This window comes from Hipposideros armiger, unplaced genomic scaffold (assembly GCF_001890085.2).
Source record: "Hipposideros armiger isolate ML-2016 unplaced genomic scaffold, ASM189008v1 scaffold_132, whole genome shotgun sequence".
In the NCBI taxonomy this organism is placed as follows: domain Eukaryota; kingdom Metazoa; phylum Chordata; class Mammalia; order Chiroptera; family Hipposideridae; genus Hipposideros; species Hipposideros armiger.
In genome coordinates this window covers 3,022,206-3,047,367 of record NW_017731482.1, presented here as the reverse complement: position 1 = coordinate 3,047,367, position 25,162 = coordinate 3,022,206, and the positions used below count along the sequence as shown (strand labels likewise).

The window sequence follows — 25,162 nt, the reverse complement described above, 5'->3', positions numbered from 1 at the left end:
AAACCAAAGTCCTACCACTAAGGACATACAAAAGAAGCCACCTTAAGGCTGGTAGGAGAGGCAGAGAAGTGGAACGGGCTGGTCCCACACCCACATGTGGCAGTTAAAAATTGGGATGGGTATCTCAGCTGCAGAGATCCCCCTGGAGGAGTGAGGGGTCACAGCCCTATACCAGGGTCCTGAGCCCACGCTTCCAGTGCCAGGAAGTGAAGTCTCCACAACTTCCGGCTGTGAAAACCAGCAGAGTTTGTGGATGAGTGAGCCGAAGGGCTGTTGGGAGTCCCAGGAGTTTCTCTTAAACTCACTCTCTTTGAGCTCCAGTGCTGAGGCAGCAGCTCGAAAGGTGCCAGGGACATACAGGAAGGAACTGAGTTGTCTGGCTGCAGGGTGATGGCTGGAGGGGCAGCTTTCTTCCAGACAAAAGAGCCAGCAGAAGCCATTGTTTCTTTGTTGAGCCCCCTTCCCTCCTGGCGTGCAGACACGGGCAAGCGCCACATCTGAGTCTCCATCAACCTGGCTGACACTGTTTGCCCCTCCCTGGCAATTCCCTGAGATTCCACCCCACCCAACTTGTGGGCCCACCCAAGGCTTCCAGTGGCTTTTCCATACAAATGGCCTGTGTTGGCTCATGCTGCAGACTTTCCTAAAATCTCTCAAACGTTCACAAACTCCAAACAAGCAGCATCTGACCTCAGTGTGCCCCATACCTCTTGGTGAGCAGCCCCAAGCCCAGCACTAGTGGCAACCGGCCTCAGTTTGCAGCTTGGCCTCTAAAGCTACCTCCAAGCCCAGCACACATGGCAGCTGTCTGCAGACTGCATTGTGGCTCATGCCAGGTGGCCTCAGGCGGGGCACAGGATGGGGCTGAACTTCGCCTGTGACGGGTCCCCTCCCAGGAGGCCCTGGGCTGGCATGCCTTGTGGCCAGTTTCAACCAAGCGAAGCACCCAGCTATCTCTACAAACAACACACCCAAAGGGCAGACTGGGCAGGCACCAGAGCCCTGTTAAAACAAATCCTGCTCCATAGGGTCAACTCCTGCAAACAGGTCCTCCATTGTAGTCACAGTCAGTCCTCACAACCAATCAACATGGGAGGTAATGACATGTAAACAGCAACCAAGGCTCAACTACAACAGGAGGGCACAAACAACCCGTACAACAGACACACCTGGAGCACCCGGCTCAGGTGACCAGAGAGACTGAGCCACTGGGCTCCACAGGACACCTACTACATAAGGCCACTCTACTAAGACTGGGAGACATAGCAGCCCCACCTAATACATAGAAAACCCAGGGAGGCAGCCAAAGTGGGGAGACAAAGAAACATGTCTCATATAAAAGAACAGAACAAAGCTCCAGGAAAAGAACTAAACAAAGTGGAGAAGAGCAATATACCAAAAGCAGAGTTCAAGACACTGGTTGCTCAATGATCTCACAGAGAACTTCAAAAAAGAAATAAGAAACATAAAAATGGAGATAGAAAACATTAAAAAGAAACAGGATGAAGAATACAATAACTGAAATAAAGAATACATTAGAGGGAATCAACAGTAGATTAGATGAAGCAGAGGACTGAATAGGTGATTTAGAAGTTACGATAGCAGAAAACACCCAATCATAACAGCAAAAAGAAAAAAGAATCCAAAAAAAATGAGAACAGTCTAAGGGGCCTCTGGGACAACATCAAGTGTACCAACATTTGCATTATAGGAGTACCAGAAGGAGAAGAGAGAGCAAAGAATTGAAAACCTATTTGAAAAAATGATGGAAAACTTCCCTAACTTGGCAAAGGAAATAGACATACAAGCCTAAGAAGCACAGAGTCCCAAATAAGAAGAGCCCAAAGAAGCCCACTCCAAGACACAGCAAAATAAAAATGCCAAAGGCTAAAGACAAAGAGAGAATCTTAAAAGCAGCAAGAGAAAAGCAGTTAGTTACTTACAAGGGAGCTCCCATAAGACTGTCAGCTGGTTTCTCAACAGATACTTTGCAGGCCAGAGGGGATCGCAGGAAATATTCAAAGTGATGAAAAGCAAGGACCTACGACCAAGATTACTCTACCCAGCAAAGCTATCATTAGAATTGAAGGACAGATAAAGAGCTACCCAGACAAGAAAAAGCTAAAGGAGTTCATCACCACCAAACCAGTATTACAAGAAATGTTAGAGGGGCTTCTTTAAGAAGAAGAAAGATAAAAAACATAATGGCAATGACTACTTATCTATCAACAATTACTTTAAATATAAATGGATTAAATGCTCCAGTCAAAAGGTAGTGTGGCTGAATGATTAAAAAACAAACAAACAAACAAACAAAAAAACAAGACCCTTAGATATTCTGCCTACAAGAGACTCACTTATGATTAAAAGACACAGACTAAAAAGTAAATGGTTGGAAAAAGATATTTCAGGAAAATGGAAATGTAAAAAAAAACAATATGAGGTAGCAATACTTATACCAGAGAAAATAGACTTTAAAACAAAAGCTGTAACAAGAGACAAAGAAGGACCCAGTAGTCCCACTTCTGGGTATTTATCCAAAGAAACCCAAAACGCTACTTCAAAGGGACATGTGCACCTCTATGTTCATTGCAACATTATTTACAATAGCCAAGATTGGAGGCAACCTTGGGTCCATCAATGGATATGTGGATAAAGAAGAGGTGGTACATATGTACAATGGAATATTACTCAGCCATAAAAAAGAACGAAATCTTGCCATCTGCAACAACGTTGATGGACCTAGAGGGCATTGTGCTGAGTGAAATAAGTCAGGCAGAGAAAGACAAATGCCATGTGATTTCACTTACATGTGGAATCTAAAGAACAAAATAAACAAACAAAACAGAAACAAACTCATAGATACAGAGAACACTTTGATGGTTTCCAGGTGGGAGGGGTTGGGGGAGGTGGGTCAAAAGGGGGAAGGGATTAAGAAGTACAAATTAGTAGTTACAAAATAGTCATGGGGGTGTAAAATATAGCATAAGGAATATAGTCTATAATATTATAATAACTACGTATGGTGTCAGATGGGTACTAGGTTTATCAAAGTAATCACATCTTAAGTTATATAAACGTTTAATGAACTATGTTTTACACCTGAAACTAATATTGTATGTCAACTATAATTGAAAAATAAAAAAAATTTTAATTAAAAAATTAAAAAATAAGAGCAGTAAGAATAAAAAAAGATACATTTTAAATAAATATTATAATAGCTCCTGAATGAATCATGACAGAGCATACAATTAAGAGCAGAGTAATGAGTTGTTGTTGTTTTTTGAGAAGAAATTTCAAACAGAAATCATCTTAAAAGAAAAAACACAAATATTTTTTTCAGAAAATTTGAAACTTACCAAATCAATAGGATAAATATAGGAAAGCTCAGATAGTAATTGCCTGCAACGAATCGTCAACTGAGCATTAGTCTTCAGGAAGAGTTCTCTAATGAGGGAAGAAAGAAAACACATTTGTTAAAAAAAAAAAAAAAACGCTCACATGCTTTCTAACATTTATTTCCACATACCCAATGCAGAAAACGTTTACATACACCATCTGCAGTAGGCCACAGAAACCTTGAAGTAGAGGCAAGAATAACAGCTAACGTAAGTCCTGACCTATCTCTAAATACTATCGATCAAGCTAACTATATATGTACTGAGGCCTATTGTGTGTGTCCAGCACCATGCTAAGAGATGTAAAGGGTACCAGTCATCATTGACCGAGCACCTACTACCATATGCCAGGAGTTTTACAAATGGCTTTATTTAATTATTATAACAATGCTATTAGGTTGATATTCTTATACTCACTTTACAAACAAGGAAACAAAATTTTATTAAAGAGGATCCGTAAGCAAACCAATGTCTCATTTAACATGAGGCCAATTTGATTTCAGGAAATATCCATATGGTATTTCCTCAAAGAAGTATTCTATTTTTCACTCATAGCTACATGTTATAACTACCTCAAAAAATACCCTGCTGCCATGTTAGAAAACTAATATAAGAAAAAGAACAAGCAAGCAAAAAGCTGTGGCATGAGATGGTGCAGTTCTTATCTTGAACTACTTAAGAAACATAGCCAACAGATAAAATACCCACAGAACAAGTTACCTGCTCAACTGTGTTAACAATTTAAGACAAAAAGGAATTTAGGAGAAGCTGTAGGTCAAAGGAGAATGTAAAAGCAGTAGTATAATGTAAACAGCTCTGAAGACTTAAAGAGATTTAGTCCTGCTTTCCTAGGAAACTGGACAAAGAGTAACTTCCCAGAGCCTTACTTTCCTATCCGCAAATTGAGAGGATTTGGCTAGATGAAAACCAAGGTTCTTTCCAGGTCTAACATACGTGAATCTTCAATTGCTACAGTGTTTTGAAGAAAAACGCAGGTTGAGATGACTTTCCAGAAAAAAATGAATAAAGATGAGCAAAACAACAGAAAAGGCAACAAATTAAGCATGTGTGGGGAAAAAAATAGAGAAAAGCACTTGTTAAATAAATGTTGTGGAGTGACTGAAATTAGCTTTTTTCTTCTTTTAGACAGTTGTTTAGCACCAATTTACTGAAGGTTATTTGAAAGTTAAGCAAAAACAATCACCGTGGGCTCTTAAGAAGAGAAAAAACTATGGTAAAAAATAGTATTTTAAGAGGTGGGATTTGATAGCAACATGTAGGATGAATTGGAAAGAGGAAGAGGCTGATGTCGGAGGATAATCTAGGAGCTGTTGAGGTGACCCAAGTGAGCTAACACTAAACAGGAATAAATCTAAAGAAATTACTGAAGAAAAAACTATAAGCTACACTCACTACATGTAGAAGACAGGAAGAAGAGAAAATTCAAACATTAAGTCGTGGTGCTGTGGCCTTGAAAGCTAGCACAGTGTTCACATTGCACATTTCTGGTTATCACTGTATACAAGGAGCTCTAATAACTGCCTCTAGCACAGTACATGACACATAGTAGGCGCTTAATAAACATTTGTTGAATAAATGAATATGGCACTGAGGTGTGTGGAATATAAATTAATAACAGCAGTTTTCAAAGAATCCTACTTTTCCAAATCCTATCTTCAAAGTAAACTTGACACAAAAATTATTCTCGGGGTTGCATTTACCTTTTTGCAGTACACTCCTTTCTCAACTCACTTAGGGATTCCTTCTGGAGTTGAAGCTTGAGGTGCTCAGTTGAAAATGCACTTCCTAGAGAGAGATGGAAGACAATTCCAGATGTAACAGTGTAGATAAAACTGCTCAAACACAACCAAACAGGCAGAGCCCAGTCCCCTGACTGTGAGAGGGAAATAAAAGGAGCTAAAAGGACAAGTGGGTTGGGTATAGAGGTCTTCCGGAGTGGGGGTGGGGGGAAAGGGCATTAACTAGAATAAATGTCCCTATTGGTTCAGTTTTTTACCAAAGTCCAGCCTCTCGCAGGAGTTAAAAAGGTTCTTTGCCTACAGATGTCTGTATTCCTGATCAAGAAACCCTGAAAAGATTTCAAAATTCAGACTTCATTTTTTATAAAAGAGGCTATGGGCGCTGGGTATTAATGATGATTCACAAAAGGTTCGTCAATTTTAACAACTGTACCCCTCCGGTGGGGGGTGCTGGTAATGGGAGGCTGTGCATATGTGGGGACTGGGAGTACAGGGGAATTCTCTACCTTCCACTCAATTTTGTTATGAACCTAAAACTGCTCTAAAAAATAAAGTTTATTGCTTTTTAAAAGTGGTTAATTTCTTTTCAACCACAGATGCTACATAACAACATTACTGAAAGTATAAAAAGTAGAGCAGGAAAAATTACCTGCATTTTGACTACTATAATATAGTTCACAAATATAAGTAGTTTTTTATGAACTTTCATCTTATTCATAAGTATAAATAGTTTTAGTTACAATCACAGCGTGTAGGAAATGTATATTCTGATTTTTCCACATTATGTCACAAGCATTTTTACATGTTGACAGTCTGAGTTATAATGTTTAATGGCTATGTAAAATCCAACTCCATGGAAGTGAATTATATGAAAATTCAACTCCACATTCTAACTGATACCCCATACCTCAATCCCATTCCAGGACATGTAATTTCCTTTAAGTGTTTGCTTTAGCATTGCAATGACTAATATTTGTGCTTATATACCTGACTTTTTATATTTGTATCAACTTTTGAAACCTCCATTTCCATTTATGTGATCATAAAATCCTTTTATATCTTCCTATTGTAAGAAAATGAGAGCATCTAACATTCTTGACAGCCCAGGCCTGATAATTCCAGATAATGAAACACAGATTAAGAGTCTTAGATCCTGACACACTAAGTTCTAGATCTTACAAAGGAGTTTAGTTTCACGGAATTGTGATCCAATGGGAAACGGTACTCTAAACTCTTTCACACATCTCTTACAGGGAGGAATGAGAAGTAGGTTAATTGATCAAAACAGTTTGGACCTTTGCACTAAATTCACCAACCGAAGTAATTTTATCAACATATTTCAAAGCACCCTACTCTTTTCTCTCAGCTGTGCTTAAATGACTAGTAAGTTGGTAACTCTGCCACCAAAACAGATCTTAATTAAGGAACACCACACTTATCTTCTTTAGACTCAATATAACTCCTCCCCAAATCTTCACCTTTAATGACTTCAGAAGACATTTAGGTTGACAATCTCTACTTCTCACACCATGTACTTTTACCAGAATGCACACGAACTCTTCCATCACTGCATAAATTTGCAATGTTTTTCTTCATCCCAGATAAATTAGGCTGCCTCAACGCTAACACTCCTGGTGAAACCACAAATAGGAACAAGGCAGATCTGGGCTTCCAAATGCAAACATATGTGCCCTCCTCAGCTCTGAAGACTCCCTAGAACATATTACATGACCAAAAGAGAGAGAGAAAAAAAAAACCCTTGTAAAATGAAGAAAGGAAAATTAAAAATTTTAAATATATTACCCAGCTAACATTGAGGGTAAAATGCTAACAATAGGTAAATCTGGGTGAAGAATATACGTGATCTCTGCATTCTTCTTATTCTTGTATTTTTTCTATAACTCGAAGATGATTCCAAAATAAAAAGAGTAGATCCAAATGAAAAAGGGGTCACCTGAGAGGCTATGGTTTTCCACAGGCTTTAACGGAACTAAGGCTTTAGAACGCACACTGGCACCATCTCTCCAAAACACATCAGGTTCATTTTTATGGCAAAAGGTAATACATCTCATTGGTTACAGGGTGTGCTCTGGAACAAAGCTGAGTTTGGTTTCGTTAGGCTCAGGTAGAGAGAAACCAAGTATCTGAAAATACTTCAGAAAACTCAACCTAAATTCCAAAAGTCACATCATAAGGATTAATGACGCTGAGGATATGATGTGCTCAATCTCTTTAGATGTTGTTCAGGGTAGGTATTACCAGCCTAAATACTACATGATCAGTGTTGTAGCCTTCTAAGGATATCACATACAGAAGTAACGATGTCCATCTTTAAGACCATGCAGACGTCCTGTTTCTCATCTAAATTTCTACCCAGATTTAACACTGATTGGTGTCTTCTGCTTGAATCAATCTTTATATGATGGTTGCAAAATAATACTGTTCCAATTCCATATTCATCATTCAGCACTTAGCATTTTTCTCTAAGCAAGAGCCCTCCCTTCTCCATTAGTTATCTATTATCAATACAGAACCATGGATTCTGTTTTATTTTTCAATGATTTATAATTCATTACTGTATATAATTATTTTGGTGCTCAGTGGTCCCCAATTTGGCCAGTGGGATTCTCTTCAGCCTTGCTTCAGTGTCCTTGTGACATGCTACCATTGTGTTATTCAAAATATTATTTAATTATGATTTTAATTTTTGTAGGATCTGTAATGATGTCCTCTCTCTCGTTCCTGATATTGGTAACTTGTACTTTCTCTCTTTTTATTTGGTCAGTCTGGCTAGAGGCTTATCAATTCTATTAATCTTTTCACAGAACAACTTTTGGTTTCTCTACTCTTTTTTTTGTTTGTTTGCAATTTCACTACTTCTGTCCTTGATTATTTCCCTCCTTCGGCTTATTTTGGGTTCAATTTGGTCTTCCTTTCTAGTTGTTAAGGTACAAGGTTAGATTATTGATTGAAGGCCTTTCTTCTTTTCTAATATAAGCACCAAGTACTATAATTTTCCCTCTAAGCTTGCATTCCTTCAAATGCTATTATATTTTCATTCAGTTCAAAATATTTTACAATTTACCTTGTTATTTTGTCTTTGACCCATTGTTTATATGTGTGTTTGTGTGTATGTGTTGCACAATTTCCAAATATTTGGAATTTTCCACATTATCTGTCTGTTAGTGACTTCTACTAGTTTGTATCCATTTTGGTGAGAGACCATACTTTGCATTATTCTGATTCTTTTGTATTTGTTTATTTTATTATACCAAAGATGGCCTAACTGAATATTCCATGTGTATTTGGGGAAAATGTACTTCCTGCTGGTGGTGTTCAGTGGAGTAGTCTACTGCCAATTAAGTCAAGTTAGTGGACAGGTCTTCTATCTACACTGATTTTCTCTCTACTTGTACTATAAATTACTGAGAAATGAGTGCTCTGGTTCCAGCTATAATTGTGGATTTGGCTAGTTCTCCTTTCAGTTCTATCAGTTTTTGCTATATATATTGAAGCTCTATTGTTATATTCATTCACATTTAGAATTTGTTACATATTTTCTTAACAAAGAAACTGACCTCTTCACCATAATGTAATATCCATCTTTACTGTAGGTAATATTCATTGTTCAGAAGTCTACTTTGCCTGATACTAACATAGTCACTCCTGCCTTTTGATTAGTATTAGCATGGTATACTTTTTCCATTCTTTTACCTTTAATCTATCTATGTCTTTGTATTAAAAGTGGGTTTCTTGTAGATAGCATTTAGCTAAGTCTTTTTAATACAAAATCTGAACAATCTGGTTTTTTTTAACTGAAGTATTTAGACCATTTCCATTTAATACAATTACTGATATATTTAGATTAAAATCTACCATTTTGCTAGCTGTTTTCTATATGTTCCTTCTATTCTTTGTTCCTTTACCCCTCTTTTTAATGTTTTTTGGATTAATATTTTTTTTATTTCCTCTTCCTCCCTACTGGCTTATTCTTACATTCATGTTAAAATTTTTAGTGGTTTCCCCAGAGTTTACAATATATAATTTTAATTAATAAAGTATACCTTTAACCCTCCATCAGGCGCAATGCAAAAGTTACGAGTTCAGGTGCAATGCATCTACTAGATGCATGTATGACATTTATTTATTTGAATTGAAAATGAATGAAAATAATGTGTAAGCATGCTTATTATTTATTCAGAATGAAATTTTAATTTGCCACGAAGTAAAAACAATATATGTTTATTACATAAATTCAGTATAAGAATCAACAGAAATTCAAAACAATCTGTGAGATCAGTTGTGCCCAATGGAGGGTTAAATAACATATCATTTCATGTAGAGTGTAAAAATCTGAAAATAGTACACTTCTAATTTCTCCCTTCCCCACTCTTCAAATTCTTCATACATTTTACTTTATGCATCTTATAAACCTGAAAACATTGCTATTTTTGCATTACAAAATCATCTTTCAGAGCAATTAAAAATAAGAAAAAAATGTCTTTATAATATCTTTATTTCAACCATTTCCAGAAATCTTAATTCTTTGTGTAGAGCCATGTTTTTGTCTGGTATCGTATTTCTTCTCCTGAAGAATTTCCTTTAATGTTTCTTGACGTGTGCGCCTGCTGGTAATGAATTATTTAGTTTTATCTGAGTCTCTCTCTGCTTCAATTTGGGCAATTTTTATGGCCTATCTTCAAGTTTAAAGATTTTTTTCTTCAGTTATGTCCAGTCTATCGATGAGTCTATCAAAGGCAGTCTTCATCTCTGTTACTGTGTTTTATTTATAGCATATACATTAGACTGTGTCTTTTAGTTTTCATCTCTTGGCTGAATTTTCATCAGTTCACGCATGTTATCCACCTTTCCACAAAAGCCTGAAGCTCATTAATCACAGTTATTTTAAATTCTCTCTCTAATAGTCCCGTCCCAGCATCTGAGTCATTTCTTAGTCTTTTTCTGTTAATTTCTTCTCTTGACAATGTTTTGTTGCTGATGATGGTGGTGATGGTGGTAGTGGTGCTTTTTTGTTTTGTTTTGATTTTGCTTGTTTTGTCTAAAAAATTTTGATTGAATGCTGAATATCATTTGCAGGGCAACAGAGAAAAAATAGGGTATGCTTCTTCTTCTAATGTTAAATTTGAGTGTTGAGTCAATACAAACAGAAACTGAACTCTATTTGGGTTTTGTTGCTGCCATGATTAAATTCAGTGTATCACATCCTTCAAATTTCCTCTAACTCTTCCCTTTTTTTAGGGCGGGGGCTGGTGGTGGTGGAGATGGTTTGCTGGAGGCTTTTTCTCAATGACTCTGTTCTATCCTCAGATTTAGGTATTCCCTGTGAACCTGTACCTAAGTAAGGGTGTCTTGCCATGCCCTTGCCTCTCCTCAAGTGGTAAACTACTGTGGTTTGTTATTCTATATTTCCAGCCTGGTTGGGGAGGCTGTCCTGGTTGAGCCAGGCATACCTTGTGTCCCTGCATATCAAAGTAGGGCTTTCTCAGTAACACTGTCCTTACACGAAGGGTAAGAGATTTCTAATAGTCCAGGTCCAACATAGTTTCCTGCCCCACTCCCAAGGGCAATGATTTTTTTTTCTTTTTCTTCCTCCAGTTACAAGAGGTTTTCACCTCTGCCCTGGAGACCACAGGATTTGCAGGCTCTATCTACCCCTAGAGGCTTAATGCTTTTGTTCTTAGAGAAGAAGGGTTATGCCTTTCTTGCAACAGCATCCACTCCCAACACCGAGGGAAACTTTCCACCATTTTCTGTCCTGTCTTTAATCTTTCTTGTGAATATCCAAGGTAGGTCCATGCAGAATAAACAGTGAGCAGGCGTAAACTGCCTTAGATCTGCTATAGTTTCACGGTATTCCACACTAGGTGATTAGCAATTTGTTAACATAATTAACATAATTTGTAAAATAATTGCAGCTGAATTATTTTACCTTCAGTGGCCCCAACTTCCTCCCATGCAGCTGGTAAATCAGTCCTCACATCTTGCCTCTCCCTGGAGATGCCTATCTTTCCTTACACATCAGGCTATTTGGTTGCCCTGCAATCTTAATTCTGATAGATTCAAGAAAAGTTATGATTTTGTACATTATCCAGCCTTCTCTTGTTGTTAGGATGGAAATAAGGCTCCTCCCACCTTTCTACATCCTAAGTAGAGCCTGGAAGTCAAGTCTGAGGATACTGACTTTTATAAAGCTCTTCTCTATTCTTTGTCTTTTCTTTTGGGTCAGCTATGCTGTGCGTTCAACTTGGTCTCATTCAAACTGTTTTCCTCAAACATCTGATGGCCCTCGGTTTTCCCGTCAAACCTATGACTACATGATTAGACTGATTAGTATGGTTAATTAGTATAGGTATCCTTTGATGCTATACAGATTTATTTATGGAAAAGGCTTCATCTCTGAGTGCCAGCTCAGTGTAAGTGGGCAGGTCCTACTGACAATTAGGCTTTCCTTCAAAGAGTATATGCAGGCAGGAGGGAGTATCTTTACTTTAAACCACCAAAACTGTCAAATAAGGAGAACTTTCCTTTGGGATTGCATTAATTCAGCGTATTTCACTCCTAAGTAATGCTGCCTTCCATGTTTTCCTCTGGGTTGGTTGTCAAAGTCCATAACCAGGCTCCGTTCCACTTTTTCATGCCAAACACTCATACCATGGGACTTAACCAGGTCAAGAATCCATTATGTCTAGAAAGCAATTGGAGCAAGTATTATAGGAAGTTACTTCAAATTCCTAGAGGAAAGAGAATGGTCCAGTAGGCCCAGCTACCCTAAGTATTGCTCCACCATTCTCCTCAATTCCAAGTTGAGGCCTCTACCAGAAACTCCTACTGCAGTCTTTTCCATTTGTGTTCTAGGCTGCAGTTTTTCTCTCACTTATTCATCAATACAATCCTATCTACTTTGTGTCTTTGAGAACTGCGGCAAAAACTTTGCTATTACAATGGCACTTTCTTTATTTTCACCATCACCATGGATTTGCTCTTTATGCATATATCTTTACTATCCTATCGATTGGTCATTGAGGGAGAGGGAAAGCAAATGCATGTGCTTGGTTTACAATCTTCCAAAATTGCTTTCTGAAATGTTTGGCCTTGAATACACCAATGTTCCACTCTGTTAAGTAAGATGGACCCTCTGTTCAGCAAAAAGTCAAGTCAGGCACTTTAATTTTAATAACCAAATGTCAATGCTGTCTCCTATAAATCTAATAGCTACAGAATATGAATTTTGCTCCCATCAACAAAACAAAACACAGACTCTTTAGCCTCTCTCTCACCGGAGAGTTTGGTCTCAGACTGGCCAATGGCCAGCTCCTGTCAAAATTACAGTTAAAACCAATAAACTGCCATTCTTCTGGGCTTTCTGCATCAAGTCAGATGACTAAAAAGCAATATACTTCGACTATTTTAGTTTCCCTCCCTGAAGAAATGCCTTTTCTCTGCTATGATTTATGATGTTGCCTTTCTCAAGGGTTAATAGATATTTCTTGCTATAACTTTTGCAAAATTGTAATTGACTGTATTTCGTTATGATATTTAATATCTAGCACATAAGAAACTGCATGCTATTTTCTTCTCAGAATTTAGTGCCAACAGAAGATTTTCTTCTCCCTAAAGAACTGATAAACTTCCTTATAACAGGCAATGGGAAGCAACTGATATCTTCCATAACTCTACATGATTGGCTTGACAGTTCTAAAGGTCAGAGCTAATTTTACTGCTTACATTCAATAGGCAGAGTCTACGGGAGACAGTATATTATACTGAGAAGCCCATGGACTTAGGAAATGAGAAGCTCTGGGTTAAAACCCTACCTAGGCCACTTTCAGCACTCTGGACAAGTCTCAACTTCTCTGAGCTTCATTTTCTTCATCTGTAAAATGGGGATAATTTCACTTTTATTCAATATTTGCATCTCAACCTGCCTCCATGAAGTTCCAAGTGAGTAGAAAAAATTATGTAACTGGCCTGACTGGCTTTACTTTACAAATAATAACCAGAAAGCACAAATGGGTACACTGTCTAGCAATCCTACTACTACAATTTTCCTCATTAGTTTGCTTTCCCACTCTTAGAGAGCACTACTCCATACATTCCCCCGAATCTTAAACCTCCCTTGAATCCAATATATAATTACCTTACCTCATACTACCCTGAAGTAATATGATTCTTTCAACAGTCCTACCCAATACCTAATATGTAACCTCACCTGCCCCTATGCCATTTTCTTAGCCTTCTCCTGTTCATGAATAAGGCAAGTATCTCAATTTATATTCTGAATTCCTTCTCATCCCAACCCCATCTCATAAAAGTCTCTTCCTAACCATTATGTTCCAGCTGCAGTGGCCGCTTTCCAATTCCACAGTCTGGGCACTTCCTATGTCCATGCTTTTTCACTTTCTGTTCCCTCTGTCGATACTCCAGAAATTCTTATCTTGTAAGACTGAGCTCCTCAAGCAAACCTTTTCTGAGCAAAAATGGTCTCCCGTAGTTATCTTCTATCACCACAGCTTGTTTCTAGTACCTGTCACAATCTGATAGTTTATTTGTTGGTGTCTTATTTACTGTCTTAAACACTAGGTAAGTATCCAAACTTAGAAGTCTTAATTCTTCCCTTTTCCCTCTTGACTCCAACATCTACTCTTCCTCCAGTATTTGTCTTAATGAATGGTTTGATTATCTGGCCAGTTGTTCAAACCAGAAACTGCAACCTATTCTAAACCCTTCTTTCTTCTTCTCTTTTCAAATCTATCAAACCATTAACAATAGAGACTATTATCTAAATTTCTATATTATACTATTATATTATATAATATTATTATATTGAACCTATACACTCCTTTCTCCCTTTACATTCCCAACCAGTTTAGATTTGAATTGTGTATTGCTGAGATTACTATGATAACTTCCTATATGACAATTCTCTATCCTCAACTCTTCAAAGAGAACTTTCTAAAGCATACATCTAATCTCCATTCTATACTGTAGTCATCAATACAGTCCTATCTATTTTTGTCTTTGAAAAATTTGTTTAAGTTATTTCAACAGATCTCCAAACCTTTTAACATAAACTTTGTTTACGATTAGGTCATTCTTCACCTCTCTAGACTCGCCTATGGACCTTTTACTCAAGTGTATCATTAATTGAAGCTTTATTGAAATTACCTGCAATCCTCTAATCTACTTCCATGCCTCTGTATAACAGTTTCCTCTACCTGGCAAGTCTCACCTTCTCCCCCTAGTTCTTTACTACATATTCTTCTAGACTCAGCCCAAGTGCCACCTACTTTACCTGGTGTTCTGATTTTCAGATGCTAATCTTGTGTGTTCCTATAGCACCTTCCACATGTCTCTGTCATATAGCTATCACAGCTGTCATTCTGTTTCTAACATCTTACACAGACACTGGTTCTTTGTAGGTGTTCCATAAATTATGAAAAAGAACTGATGAAGGCACACGCACATATATACACATATTCAACGTTCTTCCCACTTCCTTTGCATGCCTTATAATCAATTTTTACTTACATGTTGAACTATTTAATTGTAAACATATTTTTTATAAATGCCACTTTCAATGTTTTTTGGGGAGTAAGTGGAGAAAAAAAACGGATGACAAACTAAAGTAAAATTTTGTTAAGTGGCTTATTTCTACACATCTATACCTTCCATTACAAAAGGGAGAGATTAAAATATGATAGTTTGACTTTTTTGCAATCCAATTAAGACATTACTGGAAAAAGAACATTACAAATATAAGAAAAATAAATGATTCTGAAAAATCTGAAAGAAAATCTGAGTTTTACTTAGGACCCACATTTGCCATCACGACCCCTAACTTCTCTGGCTTTTACTGCCATCCACAGCTGTGTACAATGCCAACAGCTAAAGTAGAGAAACTTTAATAGCATACATTCCAGGGAAAAATTATCCTCAGGTCCAAAAACTTTTGAGAAAGGCAGATAATAATTTTCAAGGAAGTCTATTTAGGAATGTCTGTCTGATGGCTATAAAAAAATCAAACCATATACACAGACTAATAAAATTTAAATTTTACCATCATTTCAAATAAATGTATCTTGAATTATAAAATTTGTGGAGTAATTTTTCAATTTGTGACCTTATGACCTAAGAAAAGAAAACTGTCACATAATGTTTACGATAACATCTTTAGAACTTCAAATAAAAATCTACGACCTTTGATAGAAACTAAAGGACCAATTTAAATACTTGTATACTTTGAGGTATGATAGAAAATATGGTAAATGTTTAAATTTAAAAAAATGTATTACAGTAAAAGACACATTGCCATTAATCCCCCTCAAAATATTCTCTCTTACTTCAAACACACGTATCCCCCATCATACTTGCCAGTTTCTGAAGCAGTTCTGGAAGTCCTCGTTTGTGAGTGTCTTTAGTTGTGCTGTCATGGCTGCCTCAGTGTCCTGAATCTACTCACGTTTATTTTCATGGTCATGTTGACTTTGGGAACAAGCCAGAAGTTGCATGGTGCCAGATCCGGTGAATAAGGTGGATAAGGGCATACCGTAATGTTTCTATTTGACAGAAATTGCCATACCAGAAGTGATATGTAATACGGGGCCTTTCCAATGTGATCACAAAATACGATGAATGCTGCTGCCGAGTACCATCCAATGGAAAGGCAGGGATCTTCAATATGGGAAGCAGTGTGTCGAACCTTTGTAACAGTGTGTGACAAGTTTCAACAGGTTCAGTGCAGTCAGCTACGGGTGTGAGCTATGGTTGAGAGAAGGTGTGTTTTAAAGTGTGCCGTAAATCATCCTCCATCATGACAATGTTCCGTGTCACACATCACTTCTAGTATATGGCAATTTCTGTCAAATAAAAACATTATGGTGTGCCCTCATCCACCTTATCTGCCGGATCTGGCACCATGTGACTTCTGGTTCTTCCCCGAAATCAAATGATTCAAGACACTGAGACAGCAATGACAGTGAAACTAAAGACACTCATGAAAGAGGACTTCCAGAACTGCTTCAGAAAGTGGCAAGAATGATGGAATAAGTGTGCTCGAAGAGAGGGGGTAGTATTTTGAAGGGGATTAATGGCAATATGTCTTTTACTGTAATATATATTTTTTTAATTTAAACATTCACCGTACTGCTTCATCACACCTCGTATGTGGTTCTTCTTTTATTTGAGATGCTGGCCGAAAGGGCACAATAATTTGTTGACCAAGCAAAAAGTAATTAAATAGAATAAACTAGATATATTGTTCACCTTAATTACTAAAATTTATTGTAAAATGACAAAAAGAAATCATAACTGATGGGAACCTCATATATAACATTTCTTATTTCGGCAATAGAAAAAGTCAAAACATTTTATTCATTGGAGTCACAAAGAGGAATTTCTTTCCCCAAATCAGAGCAATGAAATCTGACATATCTGACTTCTTCTACACACAGTATCACTAAAAGGATGTATTTGTTTTTGTGCTTGCTTACCAAAACAAATTAAAGAGTCTATAAAATCAGACTTGAATATGGCTAGTTACAGAATTCTAAGAAGTCATTCCCATCAAATGGCTTTCTAGTTAACAAACAACTTCTATAGATACTCTTGAGTCAGAGAATTTTTTTTTTCATATTTCATTGCTGGGAAATATATCACTGGCATCAAACTTTGAAAAATAAAGAGATTCATTATAAAGGCATACAGATCCCCATCCTTTTTGTCAATCCTATCCTCCTGAGATGACTAGAATCTCAGAGCTGTAAAAATTCTTGATGGCATAGTTCAAAATTTTGTTTGGTTTCTTTGCTAAGAGGAAATTAGTCCAGAAAAGTTGAATGACTTGTCTACGGACAGGCTAAGAGAATGGTAGATCTTTAATTCAGATCTCTTAATTAGGATGCAAACAAATCAAAGAAATCTTGGGGGGAAATTCACTTCACCCATTCTGTAATAAAAAGGAATATAACAGAACAAAGTTCTCCACCTATTAGTCCACAGGCCCAAATGGAAAACTAGCAAACTATCAGTTTATCTGTTGGACACACGTTCGAGAAAGCAACAATGATATTTTGTTTAGCAGAAACAAGACAGGTTTTGGAAGCAAAGAAACCTAAATTTGAATTTGGATCTATTACTTATTTGTGCGACCCTGGAAAATGTCTGAGCCCCAGAGCTTTTACCCCACAAAAAAAGGGGGTAAAAATTATAATCTTGTAGAACTATTTTAAGAATTAAATGATATACCATGAGTGAAATATCTGGCAAGTTACAAGATTTCAATAAAAGTTATCACTTCATAAGATTTATGTAGGATTCAAATAAACGTATTTTGCAAGGTTTCAGATAGCATAGAACATAAGAAAAGCACAGAATTTGGAGACAAAAGGTCTGGGTCTACATCTCAACTTTGTTCCTAACTATCTATGTATATCTGACAAAGTCACTCACCTTCCCAGCATCTTATGTATGAAATGAATGTAACAATATTTGCCATACTAACTTTCAGGATTGCTTTAAGGATCAAATATTATCATTTCTTTGCAAGCACTTTTTAACGATAAAGTACTACATATGTTATTGTTACCATCAAGAAACGAATTGCATTAATAACTAGTTTCTTCCTACAAAGATTAGGGAATTCTGCTTTTATAAAGTTAATATCACTCCTCAGGCACCACTGAGTTCTTGAATTTTATCAACATTTATAAAATGTATTTAGATTCTACTAAACACATTTCCTCAAGACCAATGTTTCATACCCTTTTCTAAACCAACTTTCAAGCAAACTAATTTAGATAGAGTGCTGCTGCTTCTCAAAGATTTGGAGGTTAAGTTAGGGCAAAAGACCCTGTAAACCAACATATAATTAGTTAGTGGGAAGGTTATCCGGCTTGAGACACTAATGAGGGGAAATCTGCTTTTTATTAAAAATCGTAAGTTAAACTACAATTATCTGCCAGAAATGAAAATATATACATTAATAAACATTAATACTGAAAAGATCAGCTCATGACCCAGCTGAAAGTTGCTGTAGACCACAAGCTGAGAACCACTGCCTTTGAGGTATGGGAATGGGAAACTTATGGGTGTGGGGTAACAAGGCCCCTCAGAGTTATGTGGCCACTCGGTGAGTCAGCAGCATGAGTAAAAATTATCTTTTTTGCTCTTTCCAATAAATCACCCTGCTGCAATGAATTTTTATAAACAAAAATATAAAATATATAATAGGCACCTGGTTTCTTCCAAATGTTTACACAAATTAATCCTTTTGGCACTATATGAGCTGCTATCCTTTCTGCACAGATGTGTAAAAAAATGCAGAAGTCATTCCTTTACGGTCATTCAGAAAGATCAGTAGCAAAGATTAAATATCATATATTACTGACTTTGTACCCTAACTGAGCTCTTGGGCTGCGAACCAAGTGCCTAGATAAGCACCAAGTGCCAAAGAGAACTCTTAATATGTAAGAAGCCACTAGTGACACTCCTACTAGCAAATGATTCCACTACTGGCTAGCAAACACCCTAAGTTAAAGCTCCAAATACAGATGACAAACGCATTTTTTCCCCTTTGTGTTACCAACCGCAGTGCTTCTGAAATATTTTAACTTGGCTCAAGATTCATTAAGTAAGATTTAATTATAAATATAATTGACTTACAATCTAAATAAATAAATAAATAATCACTTGAGAGCTACAGCTGTAAAGCCGTTACTCTAACATTAGCAACTGATAATTTTGTCCCTAAAACTTCTGGGGAATTTTCTTTGTACATATAATAAAAATCAATACCACTGAAAAAAATTAATTGTATTTCTATACGTCAGCAACAAGTAGGAAATAAACTCTAAAGATATTTACAATTGTATCATAAAACATCAAAAAATAGAAATAAAGTCACTAATTCATGGGAAACATCCACATACTAACAACTAGTTTATTTCAATAATTTTTATAAAGGGGACCTAATAAAGGCATACACCGTATTCTGGGGTTGAAAGACTCAATATTGTAAAGATGTCTATTATCCCCAAATTGTACGGATAAATATATTAAATGTAGTCCCAATCAAAATCTTAGCAAGACTTTCTTTTCTGTGTAGAAATTCATATGAAAATGCAAAAGGACAAGAATAACCAAGGCAATCGTGAAGAACATCGACTAAGAAGAATAACTTTAACAGATAGCAACACCAATTATAACACGAGAGAAATTAAAACACTGAGATAATGGCAAAAGAATAGAAAAATAGATCAAAGGAACAGAACAGAGGGTCCCATAATAGACATACACATATATGGCAAAAGTGAAATTGCAGCGCAATGGAGAAAGGACGGTCTTATAAATGGCGCTGGAACAATTGACTATCTATACGAAAAAAAAATGAATCTTGACTCTTACCTTACATTATACACAAGAAATCAATTCCTGATAAATTATAGATATAAATGTAAACATTACAATAGTGAAGCATTTAAAAGAAAACACAGAAGAAAATCAACCTTATGACATTAAAAGAGGCAAATGTTTCCTAAACTGGTCACAAAAGCCATAAATACAAAAGAAAAGACAGATAAAATGGATTTCTGTTCATGTAAAGGTATCATTAAAGAGTGAACTAGCAAGCCACAGAATGGGAGAATATATTGTTAATGCATATTTCAAAGAACCCATATCCATAATATATGAACAACTCTTATAAAAAAAAAACCTGTCAAACCAATTTTAAAAAGAGGGGGTGGTGGGAGCAATAGACTTCAACAGGTACTTTACAAAGGAGTGAAAATATGCCACTCAGCAAGAAACATAAGAAATAGTAGTGTTCAACTTCATTAGTCTTCAGGGAAATCTAAATTAAAACTGCAAGGAGATACTACAATATACCCACCAGAAAGGCTAAAATACAAAAGACAGAAAGCACCAAACTCTGACAAGGATGTAGGAGCAGAGACCTGATACACTGCTGGGTGGAGAGGAAGTAAACTGACATAACCAGTTCGGAAAACTTCTGGACACAATTCACTAAAGCTGAAGATATGCATATCCCATGACTGTGTAATTCTGCTCCTCGGTTTATATCCAACAGAAGTGCATAAAAAAATCTCCATTAAGAAACATGTACTATAATATTCATGGAAGTACTATCTGTGATAGTCCCAAAGTAGAAATTATTGAAATGCCAAAAGCCACAATAAATTCATATTCATACACTGGAATACTACTACTAGCAGGAAGAATAAACTAAGACTACATTATATACAGGTAAGGTTGAATTTTACAAACAGAATGTTGAATAAATGACAGCACATGAAATTTGCATATTATATGATTCTATTTGTATAAGGTTCAAAATTAGGCAAACCAAATCTTTGGTATAAGTCAGTGTAAGGATTAGTCTAGCTAGAGATGCGTGGAATGGAAGGGAGCGTGAGGAAGCTGCTGAGGCTCAGGGGTCCTCGTAATGCTCTGTTTCTTCATGAAGAGCCTGCTTATGTGGGTATGCTCACTCTGAAAATTTGAAATATGGTTTGTATGTTTGTATTTGTATACTTTTCTGTATATATCAACAACTTCAAAAAACTTCAAAACACTTTTAAAAATTATACCAGCCAATTTACACGAAGATGACTATTTGAGCCTATGGAGAAGAAAGGAAAACTTAAATACGGAAGTTAGACTACTTGTACAGTGTTTTGACTTACCTTTTTCCTGTAATACAATTTGTTGCTTATGCAGTAATGCCACCTCTCGTCCCAAAGCTTTCTTTTGTCTCTCCAGTTCATTTCGAAGCACCAAAATTTTTAATTGCAGGCACTCATTTTCTTTTTTCTAAATAATTAAAAGCACAGGTAAATTTATGAATATAAAAGTCATGACTATGAATATTTATACATTCGTAATGCTTCAAAATGAATACTGGTTTAAAGCACTTTAATACTCAATTGACTTATAGATCTCCTGAGTGACTTAATTATAAGCACATATCATTTTAATAGAAAGAGTACAGATGTAACCAAAAAATAAGAGTGGAAATAAATCTAAAGTCTGGGGACAGTTCTTTCTAAGAACCCAAAAGACACTACAAAACATCTCAAGCCTCTTTCCTGACATCACAATACAATAAAACAAAAATTACTAATAAAAAAAGAAATGGAGTCCTCAAATATTGAACACAGAGTTATCATAGGACCCAGCAATGTCACTCCTAGGTATATACCCAAGAGAATCAAAAACATATCCATACAAAACCTGAATATGAACATTCATAGCAGCATTATTCATAACAGCTAAACAGTGGAATCAATCCAAATGTCTGTCATCTGATAAATAAATAAAATGTGGCATTATCTGTGCAATGGAATATTATTTGGCAATAAAAAAGAATATTATGTGGCATAAAAAGATAGATGCCACAGCATGGATGAGCCTTGAAAGCATTATGCTAAGCGAAAGAAGCCAGTTTAAAAAAAGACACAGACTCCATTCATGATATGTTCAGAATAGGCAAATCCACAGAAACAAAAAGTAGATCTCCATCCTTGCCAGACTGAACCACAGGGCTGTAATATCCACAGATTTCAGAAAAGGCCAAGCAGGGATGTAGCGCTTTCATCCCTTCCAGGCAATAACCAACCAAGCCCCCTGTAATGTCAGTGGACACCACATGGGGAGCCTGGACTTGTAGCAGTAACAAGATAACCCTCTCTCTCCCTGTAGGTGACATCAGAGAAGGCCTAGTGGAGAGTCAGAACTTCCACTACTTCACAGCCTAACAGGCCACCCTATATTCCTCATAATATCAGTGGAGGTCATCTGGAGAGCAGTATTAAGTCACTCCTACTCCTCCCAACCAGGTAGGTATCACTGGAGGCCCAGCGGAGAGCTGGAACTCCCACCCCTGGCCAGTTGAGTGTGTGCGAGTGCACGCGCACACACAACCACTTAATATCAATGGAGGTGACTTGTAGAACCTGAACTTCTTCACACACCTGGCAGTAATGAGGTGGAGCCTCTCCCTTCCCCTACCAGACAGAGTTGTCAGAGGAAGCCAGGTAAAACAGAGGGTTTAAATAAGATGCCGAAACTCCTAACATAATACCCAAAATGTATAAGTTTCTATCAAAAATCACTCATACCCAAAACCAGGACGATGTCAAAGTAAATAAAAAAGGATAATCAATAGATGCCAACACGGAGATGACAGGCATGTTAAAATTATCTGACAAAGATCTGAGGGCAGCCATCATAAAAATGTTTCAATAGCAATTAAAAACATGCTTGAAAAAAAATGAAAAAATAGAACGTGTTGGCAAAGAAATAGAAAGTCTCAGTAAATAAAAGATATTAAAAACGAAATGGAAATTTTAGAACTGAAAATAACTGGAACAGGAGGAATAGGACAACAACAGCTCTGACTGTCAGCACTGGCCTTCCACATGTAAGTGGATCTACCGGACCCTTGCTAAGTCAGTCTTCTTTTTCCCCATTCCAGGTCCTTCCCTATTGTCACCCTCTTCACCTTGAATAATATTCAAGAAATCTGATGAAATAGAAAATGTGTCCAACTGCATCCAGTTGAAAACCTCAGTTATAAAGGGTATTAAGACCCAATTGACAGAGCAACTTCCAGGTAACTATGGCTTAATCAAATCATGCCTACGAACGATCCTGTCAAAATAGTGTGATGCCATGAACATATAGAAATCCTTACAGTAAATGGAAAGTTACTATTTTTTAGACAAGGAGAAGGGCCTTTTCAGCCAACTCTAAAATTACTTCACAAATATCTTTTTATCCTGCCATACCAGCAGGTTGATAAAGGAGCCATCATATTTGTACTCAGAGGAGCAAAATTTCGCGTTCAGGCTTAACTCCTAGAGCTAAATTTATCCTGCTGCAGGAGATAAAATTGTTGCCATCATGGCAGAAGTAAAATAGTATGCTCTGTGTGTCTGAGTCATGAAGATGTCTGCAGAAGATATTGAGAAAGTCAACAAAGGAGGCACTGAAAATATCCATTATTTAAATGATGGGCTGTGGGCAAATGAAGACCTATAAATGAGCCTCAGAAGGAATGCACCTGGGCTAAATATGGATATTGTGTTGTATCCATATTTGTGCCTGTATGTGACCACATGAAGAAAAAAAGAAAGCTGGAATAAAAAACTCACTGAATGAGCTCAATAGCAGAATGTAGGAGATAGAGAAAATAATCTTTAAGCTGGAAGATAGAACAATAGAAACATAGAAACTGTCCAATCTAAACAACAGAGAGAATATAGACTGTAAAAAATCAAAAACAAAAAAAGAAAAAAAAGAAAAAGAACAGAACCTCAGGGATATGTGGAACTACACCAAAAGATGTAACGTTTGTATCATTAAGTACTACTAGGAGGAAAGAAAAATGAGAGCAGGAATGAAAAAGTCTTGTTGAAATAATGGTTAAAACTTCCCAAATTAGGCAAAAGAAATACATCTACAGATTCAAAAAGTTAGTGAACTCCAAACAGAATAAATTAAATGAAGAAAATCACAAAATAAATGAAACCAAAAGCTGGTTTTTTGAAAATGTTAACAAAACTGATAAAACTCTAGCCAGGCTAACCAAGAAAGAAAAGAGAAGACGTAAATTACTAATATGAAGAATGAAAAGGGGCTACCAGAACTGATCCCATGGACATTAAAGGAATAATTAAAGAATACTATAAACAACTCTATGCCCACAAACTTGATAGATGAAGTGAACCAATTCCTTGAGAGACAATCTACCAAAACTCATTCTAAGAGAAATAATCTGAGTAGGCATTTACATATGAAATTAAATAAATAATTAATAACTTTCCAAAACAGAGAGCACCAGTCCCAGATGGTTTCATTGGTGAATTTTACCAAATACTTAAATAAGAAATCATACTAGTTCTTTAAAATCTCTTCCAAAATATAGAACTTCCTAACTTATTCTATGAGGTCAGCTTTACCCTAACACCAAAACCAGGTATCACTGGAAAGGAAAAATACAGACCAATATCTCTCATGAACATAAATGTAAATTCCTCAACAAAACATTAGCAAATCAAATCCAGCAATGTATAAGAACACCATGGCCAAATGGAATTTATTCCAGGTATGCAAGGCAAGTTTGACATTCAATAATCCATTAATGGAATTCACCACATCAACCATTTATTTTTCTTTAGCCTGGTTGATGTGGTGAATTCCAATAGATACTGGAAAAGCATGTGAAAAAGCTCAACACCCATTTATGACAAAAACTCTCAGCAAACTAGCAGTAAAGAAGAACTTCCTCAACTTGGTAAAGAACATTTGCGAAAAAACCTACAGCTACCATCACACTTAATAGTGAGAAGCCAGATGCTTTCTCCCTAAGTTGGAGAACAAGACAAAAACGTCCTCTTTTACCACTTTCTTAAACATGTACTGGAAGTACTAGTCATGCAATAAGGCAAGAAAATAAAATAAAAGCTATACAGATTAGGAAAGAAGAAATAAAATCATCTTTGTTTACAGATTATATGATTGTATATATAGAAAATCCCACAGAATCCACCCCCCCACCACCAAAAATAAACCCCTCCAGGAACTAATAAGAGATCATAGCAAGGTTGCATGATACAAAGCTAATACACAAAAGTCAATTGCTTTCTTATGTAACAGCAAGAAACAATTGGAATTTAAAATTAAAAACACATCAATTGGGCCGGAAGAGTGAAACATTGGTTAAGAGTTGGCTTGGGATGCCAGCTCAGAGCAACAGGGCCCCGGTTCAGATCCCACATGTGGGCCAGTGATGCTGCGCCCTCTGCAGCTAAGATGGTGAACAGCAGCTCGACCTGGAGCTGGGCTGCCCTGAGTCGCCAGCAATGGCATAGGCTACAGTGGAGCTGCAGTGGGCTGCCGTAAGCTACCATGAGTGGCTGGCAGCCGGCGTGAGCGGTCGGCAGCCAGTGTGAGCTGCCAAGAGCC

General features: G+C 36.8%; 1 protein-coding gene and 1 pseudogene across 1 annotated transcript in view; one reads left to right on the top strand and one right to left on the bottom strand.

Moving 5' to 3' along the window:
- Nucleotides 1–25,162, bottom strand: part of UVRAG (UV radiation resistance associated) — a 303,298-nt gene that overhangs the window by 127,632 nt on the left and 150,504 nt on the right. Inside the window, exons 8-10 of the mRNA XM_019649399.1 lie at nt 20,881–21,007; nt 5,120–5,204; nt 3,360–3,447 (exon numbers count right to left, since the gene is read on the bottom strand). Coding sequence (XP_019504944.1) covers nt 3,360–3,447; nt 5,120–5,204; nt 20,881–21,007 — 300 coding nt within the window. The remainder of the gene's footprint in view (nt 1–3,359; nt 3,448–5,119; nt 5,205–20,880; nt 21,008–25,162) is intronic.
- On the top strand, nt 22,283–23,240 carry LOC109386297 (malignant T-cell-amplified sequence 1-like; annotated as a pseudogene).